Genomic DNA, 23,030 nt, shown 5'->3' with positions numbered 1-23,030 from the left:
TTCAAAAGAAAAATATAATAATTGAGGTTATATACAGTTTTCTCTATTGATATATTTTTTATTGATCCACGAGAAAATCCACACAAATGTAAATGTAAATGTAAATGTAAATGTAATGAAATTAGTGTGTATGAAAATATTTTTTTGTCAAAACATCAGTTTATTTTATTGTTTGAGGAATCTCGTCAGTTTATAAAATCTCATTCATATAACTAGATCCTTTCTCCGCGCTACGCGCGGATAATATATTTAAATTTGTTACATTTATCATTTTTTATTTGTATGTGAATTTTTATATGTTAAATTATATATATAACTAATTTTTAAATTTAATTTTTTATATTTTTAGTTTGAAGTAGACATTTCTATTATATGAAACATAATTAACTAATAAAATATGAAGAATCAAGTCCGAAATTTTAGAGTTATGTAAAAAAAATATAATTATGTATAAAACATAAATTATCTTAGTATAAAAGATCGGAATCTCATCTCGAATAAATTCACGAAAAGAAAAAGTACTCCAATAACCTACTTAAAATATAAAACCCCATTTTCAAAAAAAAAAGCGTACTTAATAATTTTTTTTACGTGTAATAGTTGAAAACTAACAATTGAATATCAATCTAGAATATTATTTTAATATATCTAATGGTAAAATATTAATTGTAATAAACAAATTTTGAATTTTGTAATATTACATGAATTAGAAGTCTTCAAAATCTAAAATCTATTTTATTAACATAATATATTTTTTATTAATTTATTATTTCGATGTTACAAAATGTTGAAATTATTTATATAAATATATCCAAATATGATGTCTCATTTTTATGTGTGTTTACGTTGAGCATATTAATTTGTAGTTTGTATATTAAATAACACCTTGTTGCGTACCGTTCTATGGTTTTAATAAATGCGTTGTCATTTCATTTTTATTACTACTAACATGATTTTTTAGTGATCAATGATAATGTATTTTTAATGTTATGTATTATATTTGATCGTATATTTTCTAACTCTTCGTGCTGACACTTTTTTCGAATCATTTTAATTAGATAATAGATTTAAAGATGTAAATAAAACTGTGTATGTTTTAAATTTAGACTTTTTAGTGTAAGTGAGCACTATCAATTATTGAAATTATATTATGATTTTATTTTACTAAATCTTTCTTTATGTGCATATTTTTTGTTTTATTTTGTGTTTTTACAATTTTATTGTCTTATTCTTTAATTGAAGAGACTTGCTACTTCCAATTTTTGTTTCATATACCTTAAAAGTTTTCGGTTCATTTTTGTTTGTTTTTTCTCCAATTACAATGTACAGTTCGACCGTTTCTTTTTTTTAGATCAAACTACTAAATATTATCAGTAGAAAAGTTTAAACTCCAAGAATGGAGTGAGTATTTGGGCTAGAAAAAACTGATTTAGCCACTAATATAGTGAGATATTATAATATTAGAAGGTATAGAAACTCTTCTCTGTTGTCATATGCTGGACATAATTAAGCTGTTGTCAATTGATTCTATATTTATGATAAGTGGAAATACATTTTTATTTATTCCTTACATCATCTTTAATTGGTTTACAGTTCGACCATTTCTAATATACTGAGAGTAACATAATATTAGATGTAGATTATCTTCTTCGAATTAGGAATGCACAGAATGAGAGAAATTGAAAGTGAGACCACTTTACAATTTTGTCTTCATATCTATATGGAGTTAGTTTATAAATTACTCTATATGTTTCAAAATGTAATTAGTTTTAATTAAAATATGTAATATTTAAAAGTTATTACTTTAGAAAACTGTCATTTAATATATAAATTTAATCAAATACACAGTAATTTACATAATTTAATTGGCCACACAATATCCAATAAATATAAAGTTACGTTGAAATATAAAAACAATTTATATAGTTAAACAAAAAATACTTTTAAACCATTATATTATAAAACAAAGGGAATATTCAAATTATATTGAAACATTAGAATAGTAAGAATTAGAAAAGCTGAAATCTCAACGTCAATCATTTACGTCGGTCATGCCTTAGACCATCTCCAATGTATTCCTCTATTTTTTTTCTCTAAAATAGAGGAATTTCATAATAGAGATGGATTTGTCTCCGATGTATTTTTCTATTTTCTCTCATAAAAAAGAACATTCTTGATATATTTTTTTCTAAGTTTACAAAAAATAGTTTTTATTTGTGAAATTTGAAAACCAACCCAATTTATTTTAGTATTTTATAAAATTATGACATTATTTACACTAAATATTTCTTTACAAACTATTATGTAAATAAAAATATAATTATATTTATATAAATAATATATTTCACTAAAAAATATATTCGGTTATAATTGCTTAAGTAAAAAGTTAAAAGATCATTTTGTAAGAACAAATAGAGGAGATGACATGGCAAAAATAAAGTTTTCATTGGCCGATTATTTTCGCATGCGTGGACACTCTATCTGAGTCTTATATCCTCCAGTTTAAATTAAAATCTGTAATATTTAAAAGTTATTACTTTAGAAAACTTTCATTTAATATATAAATTTAATCAATTACACATTAATTTAAATAATTTGATTGGCCACACAATATCCAATAAGTATAAAGTTACATTGAAATATAAAAACAATTTATGTAGTAAAACAAAAAATACTTTTAAACCATTATATTATAAAGCAAAAGGAATATTCAAATTATATTGAAACATTAGAATAGTACGAATCAGAAAAGTTGAAATCTCAATGTCGATCATTTACGTCGGCCATGCCTTAGACCATCTTCAATGTATTCCTCTATTTTTTTCGTTTAAAATTGAAGAATTTCATAATAGAGATGGCTTTGTCTCTGATGTATTTTTCTACTTTCTCTCCTGAAAAAGAATATTGTTGATATATTCTTTTTCTAAGTTTACAAATAATATTTTTTATTTGTGAAAGTTAAAAACTAACCCAATTTATTTTAATATTTTATAAAATTATTATATTATTTACACTAAATATTTCTTTACAAATTATTATGTAAATAAAAAATATATTATATTTCTATAAATAATATATTTTCACAAAAAATATTTTTTGTTATAATTATTTAAGTAAAAAATTAAAACATCATTTTGTATAAACAAATAGAGGAGGTGACATGACAAAAATATATTTTCTCATTGGCCGATTATTTTTGCATACGTGGATATTCTATCTAAGGCTTATATCCTCTTTTTATTACTTGTTTGATATTTAATACTTAATTTTTAATATATTAAGTATTATGTTTTTCAATTTTATGTTTTTTTGCATAATTCAACCCCTGTTATACTATGATTAGTTACTTCTTCACCTTTACTTTTCTGTTATCAATAATACACCCCCAAACCACTGTAAGTATGTGAGATCTTTTTGATAGAAAACAAAATTTTAGTCATTTTCTAACAGAAACAAAATTATTTGAACATGTCCAAAAGTAAATTAACGATGTTGACAACTGGAATTATTGGGGTTTTAGTTATGATTTTTGGGGAAAAAAAGAGAGAGAAAGAAGTGGGAAATTCGCATGATAAAAGAAAGTATACAACAAATGCAATACATGTTGCCACTTCTCATGATATCAGAAAATGAATTCATGCACGTGGACCCTGTTATTACAGTTTTCATTATTATTTTCTTGTAGTAAACCGTATTATTATTAGAGGTAACGGATGTGCACATGATCGATACATTATATTGGCCTTTCCTGCCAAAAAAACAATTGATAATGCAAGAGAAGTGGCGATGATCTAAAGTTGAGTATGTTAATGTATGAGGTGTGTTGTTGTGTGTCCTTACAGATGGTGTTGACTTGTGGTTGGAGTCACTTTGTGGATTTTCTAAGATCATTGCTGACTCAGCCGCTGCTCACTCACTTTCTTTTTGTCCTCTAGCTCAGCGGCGCGTGGACAAAACAGCCGGGCGCCTATCTCCGGTTCGTAGACGGACCTTTATTTAGGACACTGAGTAATTAGTAATGGGCCAATAACAGTATAAACGAAGCCCATTACGAAAAGTAATCGGAGAACAAACATCGTCGTCGGTCAAAGCGTTGTCGTTTCAAAATAGAGACCTTCGTTTTTTGCAACCGACGGAGGGAAGCTCCGTCGCTCTTAGATCTTCACTCTGAAATTTTAGGAGGGAAGATTACTTTAAAGCTTCGAGCTTTCGGATCAGCTTGTTTATAAGCAACTGGTTTCGGGGCGGCTTTGCTCTTAGGTTCAGTCTCCGCCTCAGTCTTCGCCAGCAAACCGATCACGGCTCCCACCGGAGCCGTCTCACCTTCTCCGACGACGATCAAATCACGTAACGAAGAAGAGGAAGAGCAAAAACATGGGCTTCATCGAGTAGGCTTGAACGCACAGCCTAACATGGGCTTCTATCAATAACATGGGCTTTATGGCCCAATTCTACCATGACAAATTTTTAAAAAATCGCACTGCCCATCTGACGTGGCTAAACGCTTGAACGTTTTTGGTCGATTTAATTGTCCTACGTGGACATGCTGTATGAAGCTCATATATCCCTTTTAATATAGTATATACTAGATATTTCTTAAATTTCCTTTTTAACTTTTTGCTTACTTGTATAAAACTCATCATTATCTAAATTGGATACATCTTTGTCCCAAAAAAAAGAGAAAAATAAAATAATTGGGGTTATACATTCTCAATTGATATAACTTTTTTATTGATCCACGAGAAAATCCACACAAATATGTAAAGGTAATGCAATGTATGAAAATATTTGTTTGTCAAAACATCAGTTTATTGTTTGAGAGATCTTGTCAGAGCAGAGCCGTTAGCACATGCTTGTGACCGCCATTTTAGTAAGTATTTAACCGGCCAGAAATTTTAAAAAATTGTCTCTTGTCTAGTGGTTAGTTACACCATATCAATATGGCAGAATTTCGGTTCAATGCCCTTAAGTGCAATTTTTTTTGTCACCCATTTTTTTTTATCTGGGCCTGTGGTCCTAGGACTCTGCATCAGAGGTATCATCTTTACACTACAAGAAATATAAATGCTATCGTAAAGTTTTCATAGTGAAATCGCTAATGCTATATCATCGGCAGTTATCATAGATATTCCCTATACGAAAGATGCGTAGTTACTATAACAATACTTATTAACTTAATTATAACACTATATTTTTGTTATAAATTGATTACAATTTTATAATTCGTGCTATGATAAATTCTTCTATAATAGCAATCGTATATTCCTATTATATATTATTTATAAAATGCTGTAAAATATGGGGTGAAAATTATATATTAAAAATTGAAAATTAATAATTATAATAAAAATAAAATAAAATTTATTTATAAACTAAAATCGGTTTGCAAATAAATTTCGGTTTACAATATATATATTTCATATTTAGGAACAATTTCTCTAAGTTGCTCACTAGCTTCCTGAGCATATGCTGATCTTCGCTACGACCTTAGAACAAACTCTAGTCTCTGTACTCAGCTTCTTCAACTTTTGACCTCTCAAGCCATTTCAAAAAGCAGTCGCATCGATCGCTTTCTTACCAGAAAGTTGAAGTTCAAGTAGCTGAGTAAACAAAACACCAAATGCTAAGCAATGTCAGGATTTGCCCTTTGAATCAACACTGAGCGGAAAGTTAAACAAGTCCCTGCAAAGTTTTTTCCGCATAGACAAGGCTAAGAAATTCCTAAATCCCTAATCATACAAACTGTTCAAATGAAATGTATGAGCATAAGAGCTAATAGATTACTTTCAGAAAATAATAACGAGAGTAGTTCAGGCGCCTGCAAATGATTCAAAAGTCATTAAGACCCATAGAAAATGTTAAGATAATCAGCTACTTTGAAAGAGAAAGTAACACCTTTATTTGATCATCAACTTGGAAACCCTTAAGAAGCAAAATCACTGCCCCCTGCATCTAGCTTCGCACCGTAAATGCTACTGTCACCACTGTTTCTTGAACACCATCCTATAACAGCCACCCAAGTCTTATTGTGAAATCTTGAGTTAAGCAATAACAGGAAGAGTTGGAAACAAGTCAATATTAAAAGAAAAAAAAAATTGCACCTGTAATGCTCGTTAAGCTGTTGTACCACAAAGCTCAGGTTGAAAATCTCTTAAACTGGATAAGAACGCTTCCTCCATGCAAGGAAAGGAAACACAAGAAATATCACACATCTTTCTCCTCGTGCATCATCTGTTTATCAGACACGAGAACAATAGGCTGTTCCACTTTTTTGTTTTTTTTTTTTTTAAAGAAAACCATCAGGGGACAATAGGTTATTAACATTGAGTTAAATTCTTGTTTGCTAATACATGTTTAGCAAACACAAAATCTAGAAAACAGCAAAGATTAATAGTGCAGAGAAAGAGACGATTACTACCTCAACTTGAGATGAGGTTTTAGCTTCAGGAATATGTTGGAGTGACTCTGTGCTTGATTCTTGGTCAACAGCCATGCCACTAAAAAAATTTCTGTTCATAAAAAAGACACAACAAAACACTCAGAAGACAAAAAGCAAGCACAATAGTAAACTGCAAACGTCGTCGTTCTCTCGTTTAGTTTTTCCTTTTAGTAAGCTCCGTTCCTGCTTTCAGAAACACATACCACCAACACCAGTCGCGAATCTTTTATTTTTTAATATCTTAATTAAAAGTTAAAAAAAAAAAATCAATTTTATTTTTGAATTCGCGGCTAGGTCTGATCGACATCAACCGCTCATTGCAAGCATCGCGACGTTTGGTCTCCGCCACCGCAACCGCTTTCTCATTCGACTCCTCCTCCTCATTCCGTCGAACACGTGGTGCGCGTCAGAGAATCGCTTCATCCAAGTCTCCGGCGTCTCCATCTCCACTGCGGAATCCGTCTGATGGATTCAATTTCGACGTTCAGCTGACTCAGAAAGCTCCTCATCTCGGAAGACGCCGCCGTCGCCTCCAACGGTGGTGGAGCTCGACGCTTTCCTCGAGATCCTTCCTCCGGCGACGAGGAAGAAAGCCACTCGCTCGATTCCCTTCCGGCGATTGGGTGATATCGGAGCACCCGGTTACACCTCAAGATCTGAAGCTTGCCGTATCAAACTCACTTACAAAGCTCATACACTGCTTGAATGATAGTGTTTTCAATTATAGGTTGGTGATAACCGGTCGGGAATTAACACATCTTTGCATCGTATAAGTAACCGGAAACTGCAAATAATTGATTTAACATGTTGAGTGGGTCGAGCTGTGTCTGGAAGTGCAGTGCATCTTGGTCATAGGTTCTCCTGGAGTTGGCAAAACTACTTTGGTAATGAATTTATAATGCAATGAATTATGATCTCAAGATGCGGTTGTGATGTTACATGTTATGTGACTTGGTTGGTTGGTTTTGTACAGGAAACACGTGTGGTGATTGTCGACACGTCAAATGAGATTGGTGGTGATGGTGATGTTCCTCACTCTGGAATAGGCTGTGCTAAGAGGGTGCAAGTTCCTAATGTGAATTTACAACATGATGTAAGTCTATGAACTCTCTTGACCTTTGCAATAAAAGTATATGTTGTGAGATGGAATGAAAAGAATCTTAATCTCTCTCACACAGGTTATGATTGAGGCGGTTGAGAATCACATGCCTGAGACCATTTGATAGAAACAATGTCACTATCTTATCAACAACAGAGGAATTAGTACAGAGAAAGCTATCTTGCTCTCCAAGCCACAAGGCTCCTCCTACTAACCAACTAACTCTCAATTACAATCCTCTCTTCTATTTATACTCTCCACTTGAATGTAACAGGCCTTCTCTTCCTCTTATTGTGCAGGTGACAGGTCATCAGCTTCTCACGTGACATATACTTTGCTTCTGTGATCATATCACCATCATCATATATGAGATAGGAACAGAGCTTGAGGCATTAGCTGCTAGCACTATTGCTCAAAGAGGAGTCCAGCTTGTTGCAGCAAGAATGGACCCAAGAAGCCTCTTTCTTTTTGGTTTGGTAGTAGAGAGTAGAAGTACGTATGAGAAACAGATACTGAAACACTTGGATGTAAAAAAGTTTCTTTTGATGAATACCAGTTTAACATTAAAAAAAAACCATTGTCAAAATCAGGAAGTTTTGCTTAACCAACAAGTAAGGCTTACACACATTATCCACAATATCATGTAGTTGATTCCGAGACACATACGTCTGAAGATCAACAAAACAAAGACTAAAACTATAAGGTTAGAACACGAAACGTAAACCCTCCTCGCTCGATCTTTCTTCTTCTTCACACAGCAAGCTATCAACACGTACGTGTTACCCATCACAGCCACACCAAACTTGGAACATACACATGGCCACAAAAGTCTGGAAGCCAGCGTCGCTCATCATAGTTTCGTTCGGTCTCAGTTGAGTTTCCTAGCGCATCCTCACCAATCTCATAAAGAGTGCAGTAAGTACAAAACCTCTGACCTTGTCTTGCAGCTCCCTCGCACCATGCAACGATACTTTTGGGCTTGACAAAGCAGTAGACCGGATAAGACGTAAATTCACGGGGCTTTAACACAAGACGATCGCATCAGCCAAGTTGTTTGAAAGCCAAACCTCAATCTTCCTTGATTTTGTATCTTCCTGTAGCAAAGACAATCTATCTTTACTGTAACAGCTTAAGTAACGATCACCACCACAAGAGAGAGGAGGAGGAGGACATAAGCACACGTCATTAAATGTTTCCACCGTGAAATTGAAACCTAGAATGTAGCTTTTCCGCTTCTTCTTCTTCTCAGGAGCAACCACCCAATACATGTTACCCAGCACAGACACACCTTGGCACGATCTATCCACCACCCAATCAACCTTCACGTGCTCAAGAGTTCTCCATGACTCATTCTTCAACTCGTATATCTCAACCGGGTTTTCACCTTCCACAAACTTATACTGGATCTGGGGGAACCGCAAGATCAAGTAATCACCTCGATTCTTGTAACCTAGCCCAAAGTTATTGTAAGCGGACACACAGTCAGAAGGCATGATCCATTTCACCTTTCTCAAAACGGGATTCCAAATCGCTATTTGCGGGCGTCTTGGATCCTCGGGCTCGAACCTTTTGACGTGACAGCCACGAAGTCTACACAGCATAAGACCGTCGCAGTGAAGCAGAGCATCTGTATTGTTCGGGTCTTGAAACTCTCTCGGAACCGGTGAAGTACTTGAGCATATTCGCGTCACCGGATCAACGACGTTTACTGTATCAACGGTTCTTATGAATCTTTCCGCCGACCGATCCAAGTGTGTGTGGATGACTTTCTTGTTGGTGAGGAGAGCGGTCCATCGCTTGCATAATGTTGCTGACTGTATCAGCGCTTCGACGGGCGTCCGGTAGATGACTTCGTGCTGTAGTTCTTCCGGGAGGGATAACAAACGTGATGGCATTGAAGAACGCTTCGAGGCCATTGAAGCAAGCTTCGACGCCATTATACGAAAGCTTTTCTTTTTCTTTCTTGATTTGGGCTCGATTTTTAATCTGTTTTTTTCTCCTCGCGCTTCCTTTTTTTTTTTTTTTTTTGGCTCAACTACGACTTTCATTATCCAAATAAGTGAATACAAGATTTTCAACCTCGAAAGATTTTCAAACCCCACATACATCGACGTGATCTAGTACCACCCATGAACACTTAGAAGGATCCTACGCTACCCGAATCAATACGTCGATGTATTTTTCACCACAACGAGCCGAGTTCATCCCACGACTCGGAATGAACCGTCTCTTATACCACCTAATTCTACCACTAGAAAACAAGGTTACAAAACAATTCCTAAGTCCTCGAAAATAGCCTAAGTAAGAAGACTTTTATGTCCAGAGCTATTGGTTCCAAATGATTAGATTTCAGTACTTGACCAACCGCCTCAACATCAAAGTGATGCATTCTTCCAATCAGGAGATTCCAAGAGACGAGGAACCACAGTTTTGCAACTTTGCAAGGGACATGGGTATCATCACCATCAGCGTTCTGTTACCCACAGACCAACAGCTAGATGACCACATAGTCCCCAAAAAGACGAGTTGAGAGATCAGCATCACCCACATTCCGGCACAGCCTACAAACTGAAGAAGAAGCCAATCTACCAGATCAGACAATCATGCGGTACTGCGAATGATTGGCCTCAAAACGTGTGTCACTAAGACTCGAACTCTCTCGGTGACAAAGCGAGGAAAGCTTCCGTCTTTACACATCATGTCTCTGAGAACCAGAGGACATCTTCTGGAGGGTACCTTCACGCTGGTGAACGAGGCTTTATATGTCCAACTGAAGCAGCTACCTTTCATCCTTCAAGCAAAGCCATAGACGACCCAACCACGACTGAGGAAAGATCTGCAGCACATGAATCAAGAGCACTTCCGGCCAACACACATCAGACGTTCATGTCTCTGTTCATGTCATCAAAAGGAGAAACCTTTGATATCCACTTGACGAGTGGCGAGGTTTGGAGCCACCCGAGCACTGAGTCGCTCACCGTCCCCACGCGCGCCCCTCTCCTTTCGAATCTGAAACACAAGCCATCACATCCAAGCTAGCTACCAGATCTGTGGGAGAGATGACGAGACACAAAGCCACGCGCCTCCTTCGCAGTGGTGAGAGCCGTCGAGCAACCAGGAAAATAGATCGACGAATCTCAACCACACAACTCTAAAAGCCGACCCAACCCTGACCTTCCTCTTTACTCAACTCGCAGACGCTCCAGAGATCCGTCTTCCACCACCAAGCTCAGCTCCGCCGCGGTCAAAACTGAAAACAGGGCTTCCATCTTACGCCAGAGTCGTCTTACATATCACCGAGAGAGAAGAAGCTCACGAGGAGGGCAACACAAAAACTCGAAAGGTTAAAGAAGAAGCCTCCGGCACCGGGAAGAGACACCGGATACCGGGGACGGCCGCGGCGCTAGGGTTTTCTTGTTCTTCTAGAGAGAGTGTGTTTTCCTCGCGCTTCCTTAACTAAGAGAGGGTTTTTTTTTTCCACGAAATTTCATTAATTGACATCTTTAATTCTAATTGATTGGCCAAAATTAATTTTATATTGTAAACTATTCAAGTATCTTATATAGTTTTTTTTCTTTTACTAATCACTATATCGTTTTTCCGCGCTACGCGCGGATATATATTTTAAAATTTATTTACTTATATCATATTTTATCATATATAAATTATCATCTTAATTTTAGAATAATTGTGTTTATTTGATCATTTACAATTTACTATTGCCGTGAGGAAAATCTAATCTTTTTCTTTCATAAATTTTTTTTTTTGTTCCCTCTTCCATTATCCATTGTTACGCTTCTTCTCTGATTCCGGTTACTCCCTTAGAGCTGGAGTTGGATCTTTAATTTTGGTTTTTTATCATATTTTTCAACTGAGATCATCTGGTTTTTTTCATGTTCTTCTTTTTAGGTAACATAATCAAGTTTTGATTTTGTTTTTTCAGGAGATTAATGAGTTTATTGATGATCTCAATGCAATGTTAATCGATCTTCTTTGCTTGATATAGCTAGTTAAAGCGGGTTGGGTTTTCTTACCCTCTAGATCTGATTTTATCTTTGAAACCATGTGCTGTTTTGTTTGTGTTGCATGTCGTCTCTGAGCTTTCTTTGGGTCATTATTTGTTTCGATCTTCGACCTTCTCGATCTTTCGAGCAAGTTAGAACTCGATTGTGAGTTGTTTCGCTCCTTTTCATTACCCTTAAGATTTGATCAAAATCTCTTCTTCCATCAAGCTTCACATAGTGTTTCGAGTTCTCTTCTCTTTCTCTGCCATTCCGGTTGACGATTAATGAACTTAATTTTTCTATTTCCTGGTGTATGAAGCTTTGGTCTTTATATTGCATGTGCTATTCTATATAGCAGGAGACGCAAGCCAGAGGTCCTAATCTGGAGTCCTCGCCTTGTCTTTGTTCAAAGGAGCTCTATTGTAGTCAACGTGCATTGTTTTGTTCTTGGTTTCTTATGATTTGATCCTTGCTGTTGCACAGAGCTATTTTAATGTCAAATAAGTTTCAGCTACAGTATATGAAATGAAAAGGAATAACCTGAAATGTAGTTTGAGTTACTTTTTTCCTGAAATGTTTTGCAAACTTTACTTCTATATAAGATTTGAAACATTTTAGGGAACAAAATTTCATATAAGTAAAACACATCAGAACAAAAAATATTTGTTCAAAAATGCACTTAAATTTATTAATATTTTTTATGTAAATTTTTAATATCGATTATTGTTGACAGTTTTAGAACTGAAACCATTTAAGATTTCTAACAGTGCATTATTAAATAGTGAAAATATTAATTTATAAAATAATATTAATTGGAAGCGTATTAAACATACTATTAAATATTAGTGACCAATATTTTAGGTGTAGAAAAAATATTTATAATGTGTAAATGTTGTTTTTGTAACTTTGTTCTAATATAATTTTGATAACATTATAATAAATAAGTTTATATCTTATTTGGTGTCGGACTTCTGTAAATTAATATACAGTTATGGATAAATTGTTTGCTAATTAAATACAAAGAATAATAGTGTACGAACCAAAAGTTCTATTGAAAAAATAATTTTAAAAACATAGAAGGAAAAAAATAGAAGTGGCATTTATACATGAACATCACTTTTAGAATTTTTGGAGAAACAAATGCATATATTCTCATTTCTTGAGAATTTTAATATAAAACTTTACCGTAAGTTTGATATCACTTTTTAAATTTATCTTTAAAAGATAACTATTTTCTTTAATATTTTAAATTTAAAAGCTAAAATTGACATTATCATTTATAAATAATAAATTGATGGAGACAAACAACATTTGTGACAGGGACATTGCTGGAAACTAACTCCTCCTTTGCTCCTGGGAGTTAGACGGACATTATTTTTTCTTGATATGCTTATGGCAGAAAAGATACAGCCAAGGCCTTAGGACTTGGTAGGAAGATCATGTTCATTTACTTAGCTCATCATCACTTTTTTCTTCTGACCATACTTCTTCTTTCTATTGAGATATGAATTGCCTTTGTTGAAGGTTTTAGCACTCTCTTGCTTGTCTCCTTATAGTTGAAGAGAAGCAATGTCACATTAACTCAAGCCGTTCAAGCCCGATTTCAAAAGCACCGGCTGGAGTGGCATAATATTTTGTTTTTTCAACTCCTCAGGACAGCAGCTAAGGAATAGAAAGACTTTGTACTCCACATAAATAACCAGATAATGCACATCACAGACGCCTAATTAGCGTGAATTACCTTGCTTGCACGGTCACACCCTATATCCATGGAAAAAATTGGTAGCCTAGGATAGAAAATAAAAGAGCATTCATTAATCAGTAAGAAGATATATGTCACATAAATACCTTGATTCAACATTCAACAGCCGCAAAGTAAACTTACCAAAAGAGAATGTCTGACTTCTGCGCCTTCTTTATTTCTTGCCTTTGCTGTTTTATTCCAGTCGTGAGTGTAATGGAATCTCTGTGAGGCATTGACACCAGTGCATCTTTCTGCATTAATGTAATGGAATGTACCAAATAGTAGAGAAGCGCGACTGTTGCATTGACACCAGTGCAGCTTTTTGCATAAATGTAATAGAATGTACCAAATAGGAGGCTGGCTTCTAATTTTCTTTTAATCGCAACTCTAATTCCTTAATCTTCAGTCTTCTATTTTTGTTGGTGTAGCTCATATTGTTGCTTTGACATTTAAATCACTCTGAAAAAAAACTTCGCAGACCAGAGAGAGGGATGCGAAACGAACCCATTAATGGAGGTTTAAGAGGGGTTTGAGTCTTATATAGAGATTCCCCTTCTAGAGATATTTGGCGTTGATACTCAGGTGACGTCAAGGTGTATGCGATCATACTTGTGGGTTCATCATCATACACCGGAACAACAATATCATTGATGCCTACGGGAAGAAGTAGCCTTGGTCCACCTTGAAGCTCTGCCTCTCTAAAAGATGAAATATAGATATGGCTATGCTCTCCAAATGTATCGAGTTTCTGAGAGCTAAGGAGAAAAATCTTGTTGATGGAGCGGTAGAAATTGAGGAATGGCACACCTAACCAGCTTACAGAATCTTCTGAGCTCTCATAATCTTTACTCGGTAGAACAGGTGAAACTGGATACGCCACCTTGAATTCGTTTTGCTGTTCTGGGAGATCTATTGGAGGGAAAGTTGAAGAGTTTGAAGGAGGAATCAAGATCTTAGTATTGGTTGGAATCTCCCCTGATGTCTGACGCTCGCCTATCCATGCTGCATCAAGAGTAGCTGATAGATTTTTCATAACTATCTCGCCATCAGACTGTGTCTTGCGAACATCATCGAGTTTACTTTCTAGAGGTTCAGAACTATCAGGTAAGGTCTTGCTGGGAGAGACTTCTCCACCATCTTCATTTTACGGATTCAAATCTAAATTTGTATCCGATTCCTTCTGAACCTTAGTGTCATCAGTAGAACCACCATCAGGATTCTGATCAACCTTTGAGCCAGAAAGAAGAGAGTTAGTCCCAGCATTCATCTCGGGGAGGGTCTGGCTCTTAGCCAAGGGTACTTTCTCATTTTCATCACTACTCTCAATCTTAGATAAACTTGATGCATTAATCAAGCGGTGATCCCACATATATGACTGAAAAATGAGCTGTCTGCGAAGCTGGTACAGCTCAAGAATATCCACTTGAGGTTGGCCTTCCTTCACCTCCCTTTGCAATATTATCCTGAAAGAAATGTCAGAACGTTACAAAACAAAACCACTGGTCTTAAAATAATAATTGTAGTATATTGGTTTTAAGAGAATCAATTTGATCTTTAATACATAAATTATTACCTCGAACTCTGCTTTCTCTCTTTGCAGCAGTTCTTCGAGTTCGCCAATTCGACGCCTAAAACCTTTTGCTGCAATTTGACTAATAGCATTTAATACTTCAGAAAACAGAAGCTCCGCTCTCTCTACCACCTGAATAATAAAAATGAAGAGAAGTCAGTTAAAATGTGTGAGATTTCAAAACTGCATCCCAGTAAAATCACAGATATCTAACCTCATTTGTCTCTCTTTGTATCCAGTCCTGATTATCATAGTTGAAACCAAGAACTGAGGGTGGAAGGTAGACAGAATTCACATCTATAGTAGCGTAACGGAAGCAAGCAACCATGTTCCCAAATCTGCATGGACACAACTTGTTAGAGCAAAAAAAAACATACATAATTTTTAATCAGACACGTTTCAACAATTTAGCCAAGAGAAAGTACCCGTAGAAGCGAAGACAGTCTCTATGGAGAGAATGGTCACAACATGCTACTCTACTGGCAGCTGCGTGATTTGAGAAACTGAGCTCCAGAAACTTCCCAAACGATAATCCCCATGCAGCATCAGACATCACCACTCGTAGAGTCGCCGGAGGAAAACCGTCAGGTCGAGGGCATCTCATGCATCTATGCCACATCCAATTCTTCCCCTCTTTTTCACCAGGTAAGAGATAATCTTGAAGCTTCTTGACAGATATCGTAAGGCTGCCTTGTCGATGAGTGTAACAGTGAACGTGAGCTTCTGATGGCATCTCACATGAACGACACCTGTATCCCTGCGATTCGAGCATATATTTGGGTTACCAAATTATTATGTAAGCTGAAATAGAGAAGTCAAACTGTAAAACTTGCATGATCGAACAAATGATCTCTCAAGAACCGTCCCAAGGGTTTATCGAAACTACCATAGTATTTTATCCGGAAGAGATGAGACCTCTCACACACCGTTCCTTTCCACACTGATCTGGACGATAGAGAAACCAAGATGCTCTGGTGATCAGAGGGTGCCCGAGGAAACTCCTCTTTTTGAGATTGTGGTTCCTTTGGAGTCTCACTGTTTTGTTGTTGGATGGCCGTAACCTCTGAACCGTTGTCCTGGTTTTACATGACTCCGACTAATCACTCTGAAATCTTACGTCGCAGACAAAGGTGTTGGAACGTTAATTTAGGGTTTCAAAATTTTGATAGAAGAGAATCAAGAGACATGAATCGTATACGATGAGATTGAAGATGAAGTGTCGGCGATCCTTTTCACCGAAGATGGACCAGGAGCTGGGTTTGACTGGGAGTGGGCCACTTCGATTAGGTTAAGCCCAACATGTTTTGCTTAGCTCAATTGTAACTGGACGCCTTGTGACGTGGCAAAAACGTAATGTCTGATAGGCTGAATATTTTTGACTACGTGAATGACTTAGCTGATGAGTATATCTCCCTTTTAGTATAGGTTAGATGTCTTATGTAGTTTCAAAAATATTCATTTGCTTAGTCATAGTAAAATTAATGTACTTCTATAGAGTTCATTAACACTAACAAAAAAATCTTCAGCTGGGCCGCAAGGCCAACACCTGGTTAAACAAAAAAAAAAAAATATATGCGCGTCCATGCGGGTATTAGTCCTTACGTTTTCATAAATTCATATTTATTTTTTATGATTAATGTTATATATTTTGAATATGTTGACATATAACTAATTATGTTCAAAAGATCTTGATTTAACCGGATAATAAAATTATTTTTGGACGAATATTCCGAACCCGTTTCAGATACTGTACATTGGTTATTTGTATATTCTAGATCTCTATACATCAGAACCAAACCATCTAAATCCGGAAGGACCCAACACAAAACACAAACATAAATTTATAATATTCAAAAGCGCCTAATTTTAAAATCCAAAAAAAAATTATATTTGAAAGAAACAACTCGTATTTGAATGGGTATCCGAATGTCCATAACTAACTGATTTTGTAGACAAATTAAAAAAGCACTCTTTGTATGTGTTTGGCTAAATTAAGTTAAATAGAAAGAGTCTTTTATTTAGTAAAATAGTTATATGGTGTGAAAAATTAAGTGACAATATATATAATACATTTTTATTATTTTGATTTAAATTATTATTTTCACAAGTCTACTAATCCCAAGTCTTGGGATTAGTAGATGTCTATTTGAGATACTTTAACTATTTCAGATATTACTTTTGACTATCTATATATATTTTTAATTATTTAAACCAATTTAAAAGTATCATTCTTGATGTTTTATATACATTAAATTTAAAAATAATTAATATATATAAGTATATAAATCTATTTTTAGATAAATTCAGATACTCAAATACTTCGGTTCGGGTCAGATTCGGTTCTCTAAATAACAAAATTTTGAATAATTTGAATATTTAATCAACTTATGTTCGTGTTTGGTACTATATTTTTGGATCGGTATCGATTCTGTTCCTCGGATTCATTCTGCCAAACCCTAATAATTACATGAAAAACAAATATCAACATATTTTTCAAAACAAATATCGGATTCATTTTACTAAATATAATAATGACTAGGGATGGGCTTTCAGGTACCCATACGGGTTTGGTTCTGATCGGTTTGCGTTTCGGGTTTTCGGAGTCAAAGATTTCAGCCCTATTATGATGTTTCTAAATTTTGGTTTGAGTTTGATTCGGATCTTTGCGGGTTTGGTTCAGGTTTGGATAAGCCATTTAAATTATTTTTAAAGTTTTAAATCATTATATATTTTAAATTTCTCAAAATCTATAAATAAAATAATATATTACCTATAAATTTGAATAACATATGCCAGAATAACTAAGCTTAACATATCAATTGGCTTGATTTAAAATTTTGGATACGAAATCAATATTTATTTTAAGTATTTTTGACCCAACTTTGAAGCCTAAATTAAGACGATCTATCGATCTGTTTGGCTATTTGCAGAGTCGAGCTATAAGATACTAGAAAGGTGGTAACAATTTCTCTTCTGAAAAGTTTCTCTTTGTCCATAGTTTCAGTCGTAAACTTGGGGTTGTGTTGCAATCCTTTTCAGAGGAAGGATCGTGGATAAAACATCAACTGAGGTTTGCACTGATACTCAAACCGACACTGAAGATTCTTAATGTATGTTAGCTTTAGATTCTTCTCTCCCCTCTTGTGTTTCGGTTGTGTGTGGAATAGTGTTTGTTAAGGCCAGAGCTTGTTACTTGCGTAGATATCTGTAGCGTGAGTTTTATAGAAGATACATGTCATGGAGCTTGCATAGATATCTTGTTACTTCGACCATTACTCTGTTTCTTCCTTTAAGCTTCGAACAAGCTTCAAAGTCTCAGCTTTTTTTTTGTTTCTTGGCCAAGTAAAGATTTAAGGTGAGTGGTTTAGTGATGCGTACATGGGCTTCATTGTCTTGTGTCATTGAGTCATTGAGTTGTAATTGTGTCATTGACTTGTATTTGTGTCACGGGTGTACAAGAGTGACAGAGAGAGTTGAAGTATTGTGGTGTTTGTAGTCTTTTGTTAAAGTTCACGGATATAGTTCACTAGTGACAACTTCCATCCTTCTCTATATATATTTGCAATTCACTTGAAAAGCAATTCACAAAGTAATCTACTTCATTCTCTACTTCGAACTTATCTTCACAAGCAATTCACAACAACTTCCATCCTTCTCTATATATATTTACAATTCACTTGAAAAGCAAAATTTTCAATCTTCCATTCTTCTTGTCTTCACAAAATTTTATATATGGCATCCTCTTCCTCTTCTTATACTATGTTTTAAAAAAAATGTTTAAGTTTAATAAGAAAAATAAAAAAAACTTTGGTGTTTAATTAAAAAAAAAATTTCTTAAGATCCCTTAAATAAGAGATTTGCAATGGAGCACATAAATTTTCGAGTCTCTTAATCCAGTTTCTTATTTAACTTTAACAATTAAAAAATATTAAAAATAAATAAAAGACTCATTTAAAGTCTCTAGGATAATGATGCTCTAAAAGGAAAAACTAAACGAGAGAACGACGACGTTTGCAGTTTACTATTGTGCTTGCTTTTTGTCTTCTGAGTGTTTTGTTGCGTCTTCTTTATGAACAGAAATTTTTTTAGTGGTATGGCTGTTGACCAAGAATCAAGCACAGAGTCACTCCACCATATTCCTGAAGCTAAACCTCTAGTGATGTCATCTCAAGTTGAGGTAGTAATCGTCTCTTTCTCTGCACTATTAATCTTTGCTGTTTTCTAGATTTTTTGTTTGCTAAACATGTATTAGCAAACAAGAATTTAACTCAATGTTGTTGAGATGAAGATCAAGAAGTGAAGAGATGAAGCTGCCAGACTTGAAAATTAAGCTGCCAGACTTGAGAATTAAGCTGCCAGACTTTATAAGGTTTTATAAGGCTTTATAAGGGTTTTATAAGCTCGATTTTATTGAAGAGAAGAAGAAGAGAGGAAAAGATATTTTATTATATTGTGTACTGAAGTCACTTGTCTTTAAATACTTGTACCCAGATCCACAATTAGATCAAGGAAACTATTCTCTCCTTCTTTCTCTTACATCTTCAGATCTACTTTCTCTTTCTCTATGTTCTTCATGTTTTTCATTCTCCAATAATCAACTCTCAATAATTCTCTCATTCTATCAATTCTCTCATTCTAACATGGTATCAGAGCCAGGTTTCTCTAAAACCTGAGTTCATTCCGCAAATTTGTGTTCTTGAAGATTCTGGGTTCGTGAGTGTTCTTGAAGATTGAATATTCTGTGTTATTAGTGTGTTGAGGTTCTCTTCTTGTAGATGGAAACAAACGACACCATGGTGAAGCTATATACACCGGTTACTCCTGATAAGTGGAGTTGTGGAGGTGAAGTGATTACGAAGCAGATGGATGAAGGCAAGTGGATTCAAGAGAATCAAGGAACACTTGGGATCATCCAAAGGTCGCTCTCAAGTTCAATCCTGGAAGCTGATACTCATGAAGGGACGGCTAAGGAGTTGTTGGAGAGTATGGAAGCTGTGTATAAGGACAGATCCCATCTGGGCAAGGTTTTTGTGGTCAAGCGGGCCATTGAGGAGCTGAAGCAAGATGGAGAAGAGCTCAGTAAGCATCTTGAACGGTTTAAGAGCTTATGGGCAGAGTTAAAGGCGCTCAGACCGAGTACCTTGGATAAAATCGTACTGAAGAGAAGGCTAGAGCAAGATGAAGTCTTGAGTCTCCTGCTGAGTTTAGATAAGTCCTATGATAAACTGGCCAGGAAGATACTCACAGAAGAAACTCTACCTGATGTAGAGAGTGTGTGTGGTATGTTGAAGCAGAAGCAAGCAACAACTCAGCCAGAGGAGAGGAGACAGATTACTGAACTACAACAAGTAATCAGTGGCAAGAGCTTGTATTCAGCATACATAGGAGATATAAAAGATGGGGATGAATTAAAAAAATAGACACGAGAAGGGTAGAGCTGATGAGGTGATTACCAGAAGAGAGTGGGATGCATTTGTAGCTGAAGCAAAAGCACTCATTGCATCTAAGAAGCAAGGAATTCAGCCAGTAAGGTCTAAACCTATTATTGTGGATTCTGGAGCCAGTCATCACATGATCAGTGATAGGAGCCTGATGGATGAAGTGAGAGCAGCTACTGGGGATGTTCAGATAGCAAATGGAGATAAAATTCCTATAGAAGGGATAGGAAACTTGAAGCTATTTGACAGGGAATCAACAGCCTTGTACCTGCCTCAGTTTACTTCCAATTTGATATCTGTGAAGAGAGCTACTGTTGACTTGCAATGTCAAGTAGTATTCAGGCCAGAGGAGGTTGAGTTTCAAGATCTCATTACTGGTCAAGTGATTGGAAAGGGGAGCAGCACCAACAACCTATACCAGCTACAATCAACTAAGCTCTCTAAACCCTCTATCTCTATATGCATGAGTAGTACTTCTGATGATTGTGATAGCATTACTTGGCATGCTAGATTAGGACATCCTCACCCTCGCGCCCTTGAGCTCATGATGCCTAATCTATCAGTTAATCACCTGGAATGTGAAGCATGCATACTAGGGAAGCATTGCAAAACTGTTTTTCCCACATCTGAAACTGTCTATGAGAAATGCTTTGACTTAATACACTATGATGTGTGGACATCTCCATGTATATCTAGGGATAAGCATAAGTATTTTGTGACTTTCATAGATGAAAAATCTAAGTATACATGGGTCACATTGCTTCCTTCCAAGGATAGAGTGTTAGAGGCATTTATAAACTTCCAAGCTTATGTCACTAATCAGTATAATACTACTGTGAAGGTACTAAGGTCAGACAATGGAGGTGAATACACTAGCCATGCATTCAAGAATCATCTGATGAAGCATGGGATAGTTCATCAAACCAGCTGTCCCTACACTCCACAACAGAATGGTGTGGCTGAGAGGAAGAACAGACACCTGATGGAAGTAGCAAGATCAATGATGTTTCATTCCAATGTTCCCAAGAGATTTTGGAGTGATGCAGTTGTCTCAGCATGTTATCTCATCAATAGGACGCCAACGAAAGTTCTGAGGGATCTATCTCCGTTTGAGGTGCTGAACAAGTCTAGGCCGCAGATTCAACATTTGAGAGTGTTTGGGTGTACCTGCTATGTATTGGTTCCAGGAGAACTGAGGAAGAAGCTTGATGCAAAGAGCACTAAGGCTATGTTTATTGGATACTCTATCACTCAGAAAGGGTATAAGTGCTATGATCCAACAACAGGGAGGGTGTTGGTGTCTAGAGATGTTAAATTCATTGAAGGGAAAGGGTATTATGAAGAAAAGATATGGGATGATTTGAAGGATCTTCCACAAATGCCATCAGATAAGGCAACAAATCTGAGGATGGTATTGGAGAATCTTGGGATTAGCATGACCCAGGATCAGGGAACAAGAAGAGAACCACCAAGAAGCACAAGTACTCATGAGGAGGAAAGTGAAAGGATCTCCCCTCTTGATCATGAGGGGGGAAGTGAAGCTGAATCAGGAGTGCAACAACAACAGCAGAGTGATTCAGGAAGTCATGATCAAGGAGAGACACAAGGAGAAGAGAGTCCAAGATCAGATGGAGATGCGCAGGCTGATAGAGAGAGTCCAAGATCGGATGCGCAGACTGATAGAGATGAGCATGCAGCTATGCAAAATCCAGTCGAGTCATTTGGGATTCAGGAACCAGAAACAGAGGTTCAACCACTGAGGAGAAGTACCAGGGTGAAGAAAGATCCATCAAATTGGGTGAACACAAGGATGTGCTACAATGCGGAGGCTGTAGCACATCCGACTCAACCAGTATGTTCGTTTGCAACATATCCAGAGGAGCATGTGGTCTTCATGTGTAATCTGGATGAGAATGAGATCCCAAGGTCTTATGAGGAAGCCATGAAACATAAGGTCTGGAGAAACTCAGTGGGTGATGAAAGGGATGCAATGATCAGAAATGACACTTGGTATGAGAGTGAATTACCAAGAGGGAAGAAGGCTGTGTCTAGCAGATGGATCTTCACAATCAAGTACCGGGCAGATGGAACTATTGAGAGACGCAAAACTAGGCTGGTGGCAAGAGGGTTTACACAGACTTATGGGGAAGACTACATTGATACTTTTGCACCAGTGGCTAAGCTTCACACAATTCGAATTGTGTTATCCATTGCAACAAACTTGGAGTGGGATCTGTGGCAAATGGATGTGAAGAATGCTTTCCTGCAAGGTGAACTGGAAGATGAAGTATACATGCATCCACCTCCTGGTCTTGAGCATCTAGTAAAGCCAGGGAATGTCTTGAGATTGAAGAAGGCAATATATGGGCTGAAACAGTCACCTAGAGCTTGGTACAGGAAGCTGAGTACAACTCTCAATGAGAGAGGATTTAGGAAGTCTGAACTGGATCACACTCTCTTCACCTTGACAGGACCTTCAGGGATCATTGTGATTCTAGTGTATGTGGATGATTTGATTATCACAGGAAGTGATAAGGCAGGGATCCAGGCTACTAAGGAGTTTCTCAAATCAGTGTTTGACATCAAGGATTTGGGAGAGATGAAGTATTTTCTGGGTATTGAGATATGCAGATCTAAGGAGGGCTTGTTCATGTCTCAAAGGAAGTACACTGTGGATCTATTGAAGGGCGCTGGTAAGCTTGGAGGAAAGACAGCTAGGACACCACTTGAGGATGG

General features: G+C 36.1%; 3 protein-coding genes and 1 long non-coding RNA gene across 6 annotated transcripts; 1 reads left to right on the top strand and 3 right to left on the bottom strand.

Annotated features, from left to right (window-relative positions):
- Positions 1-5,344: 5,344 nt before the first annotated feature.
- Positions 5,345-7,280, bottom strand: LOC106377159. 2 transcript variants are annotated; one of them, XR_002662296.2, is made up of 4 exons: positions 6,419-7,280; positions 6,102-6,231; positions 5,896-6,003; positions 5,345-5,600 (listed from the first exon to the last, which is right to left on the bottom strand). It is a non-coding gene; the product is annotated as an uncharacterized LOC106377159 (long non-coding RNA). The 2 variants fall into 2 exon arrangements; XR_001275756.3 differs by having other exon boundaries at positions 6,102-6,169.
- A 1,280-nt stretch (positions 7,281-8,560) lies between these two features.
- Positions 8,561-9,475, bottom strand: LOC106373959 (putative F-box only protein 15). The gene has a single exon (XM_013814070.1). The coding sequence runs from the start codon at positions 9,473-9,475 to the stop codon at positions 8,561-8,563; it is 915 nt and encodes a 304-aa protein (XP_013669524.1).
- Positions 9,476-12,799: 3,324 nt separating this feature from the next.
- LOC106377158 (1-phosphatidylinositol-3-phosphate 5-kinase FAB1B-like) lies at positions 12,800-16,423 on the bottom strand. Of its 2 annotated transcripts, XM_048759291.1 has the most exons (6): positions 15,743-16,422; positions 15,282-15,613; positions 15,071-15,194; positions 14,860-14,988; positions 13,428-14,749; positions 12,800-13,329 (listed from the first exon to the last, which is right to left on the bottom strand). In XM_048759291.1, the coding sequence occupies exons 1-5, from the start codon at positions 15,743-15,745 to the stop codon at positions 14,696-14,698; spliced, it is 642 nt and encodes a 213-aa protein (XP_048615248.1). In that variant the 5' UTR covers positions 15,746-16,422; the 3' UTR covers positions 12,800-13,329; positions 13,428-14,695. The 2 variants fall into 2 exon arrangements, with proteins under 2 accessions (XP_048615248.1, XP_048615247.1); XM_048759290.1 differs by having other exon boundaries at positions 15,282-16,423.
- Positions 16,424-18,949: 2,526 nt separating this feature from the next.
- Positions 18,950-22,715, top strand: LOC125587350. Its single transcript, XM_048757616.1, has 6 exons — positions 18,950-19,033; positions 19,507-19,569; positions 19,632-20,224; positions 20,277-21,157; positions 21,581-22,248; positions 22,692-22,715. The coding sequence occupies exons 1-6, from the start codon at positions 18,950-18,952 to the stop codon at positions 22,713-22,715; spliced, it is 2,313 nt and encodes a 770-aa protein (XP_048613573.1).
- Positions 22,716-23,030: the final 315 nt, after the last annotated feature.

Source organism: Brassica napus, chromosome C5, assembly GCF_020379485.1.
Source record: "Brassica napus cultivar Da-Ae chromosome C5, Da-Ae, whole genome shotgun sequence".
Classification (NCBI taxonomy): domain Eukaryota; kingdom Viridiplantae; phylum Streptophyta; class Magnoliopsida; order Brassicales; family Brassicaceae; genus Brassica; species Brassica napus.
Note: the sequence above shows the minus strand (reverse complement) of the source record. Positions and strands in the feature narration are given on the sequence as shown.

What these genes read in the sequence shown, in the direction of transcription:
- LOC106373959 (XM_013814070.1), bottom strand. Translation starts at nt 9,475, where the DNA reads ATGGCGTCGAAGCTTGCTTCAATGGCCTCGAAGCGTTCTTCAATGCCA.
- LOC106377158 (XM_048759290.1), bottom strand. Translation starts at nt 15,628, where the DNA reads ATGCTCGAATCGCAGGGATACAGGTGTCGTTCATGTGAGATGCCATCA. An exon ending in GACTGTCTTCGCTTCTACGG is followed by an intron (nt 15,195 to 15,281) that starts GTACTTTCTCTT and finishes GTGTCCATGCAG; the next exon opens with ATTTGGGAACATGGTTGCTT. An exon ending in TACAAAGAGAGACAAATGAG is followed by an intron (nt 14,989 to 15,070) that starts GTTAGATATCTG and finishes TTTATTATTCAG; the next exon opens with GTGGTAGAGAGAGCGGAGCT.
- LOC125587350 (XM_048757616.1), top strand. Translation starts at nt 18,950, where the DNA reads ATGGCTGTTGACCAAGAATCAAGCACAGAGTCACTCCACCATATTCCT. An exon ending in GTAATCAGTGGCAAGAGCTT is followed by an intron (nt 20,225 to 20,276) that starts GTATTCAGCATA and finishes TTAAAAAAATAG; the next exon opens with ACACGAGAAGGGTAGAGCTG. An exon ending in ACTAAGGTCAGACAATGGAG is followed by an intron (nt 21,158 to 21,580) that starts GTGAATACACTA and finishes ATCCAACAACAG; the next exon opens with GGAGGGTGTTGGTGTCTAGA.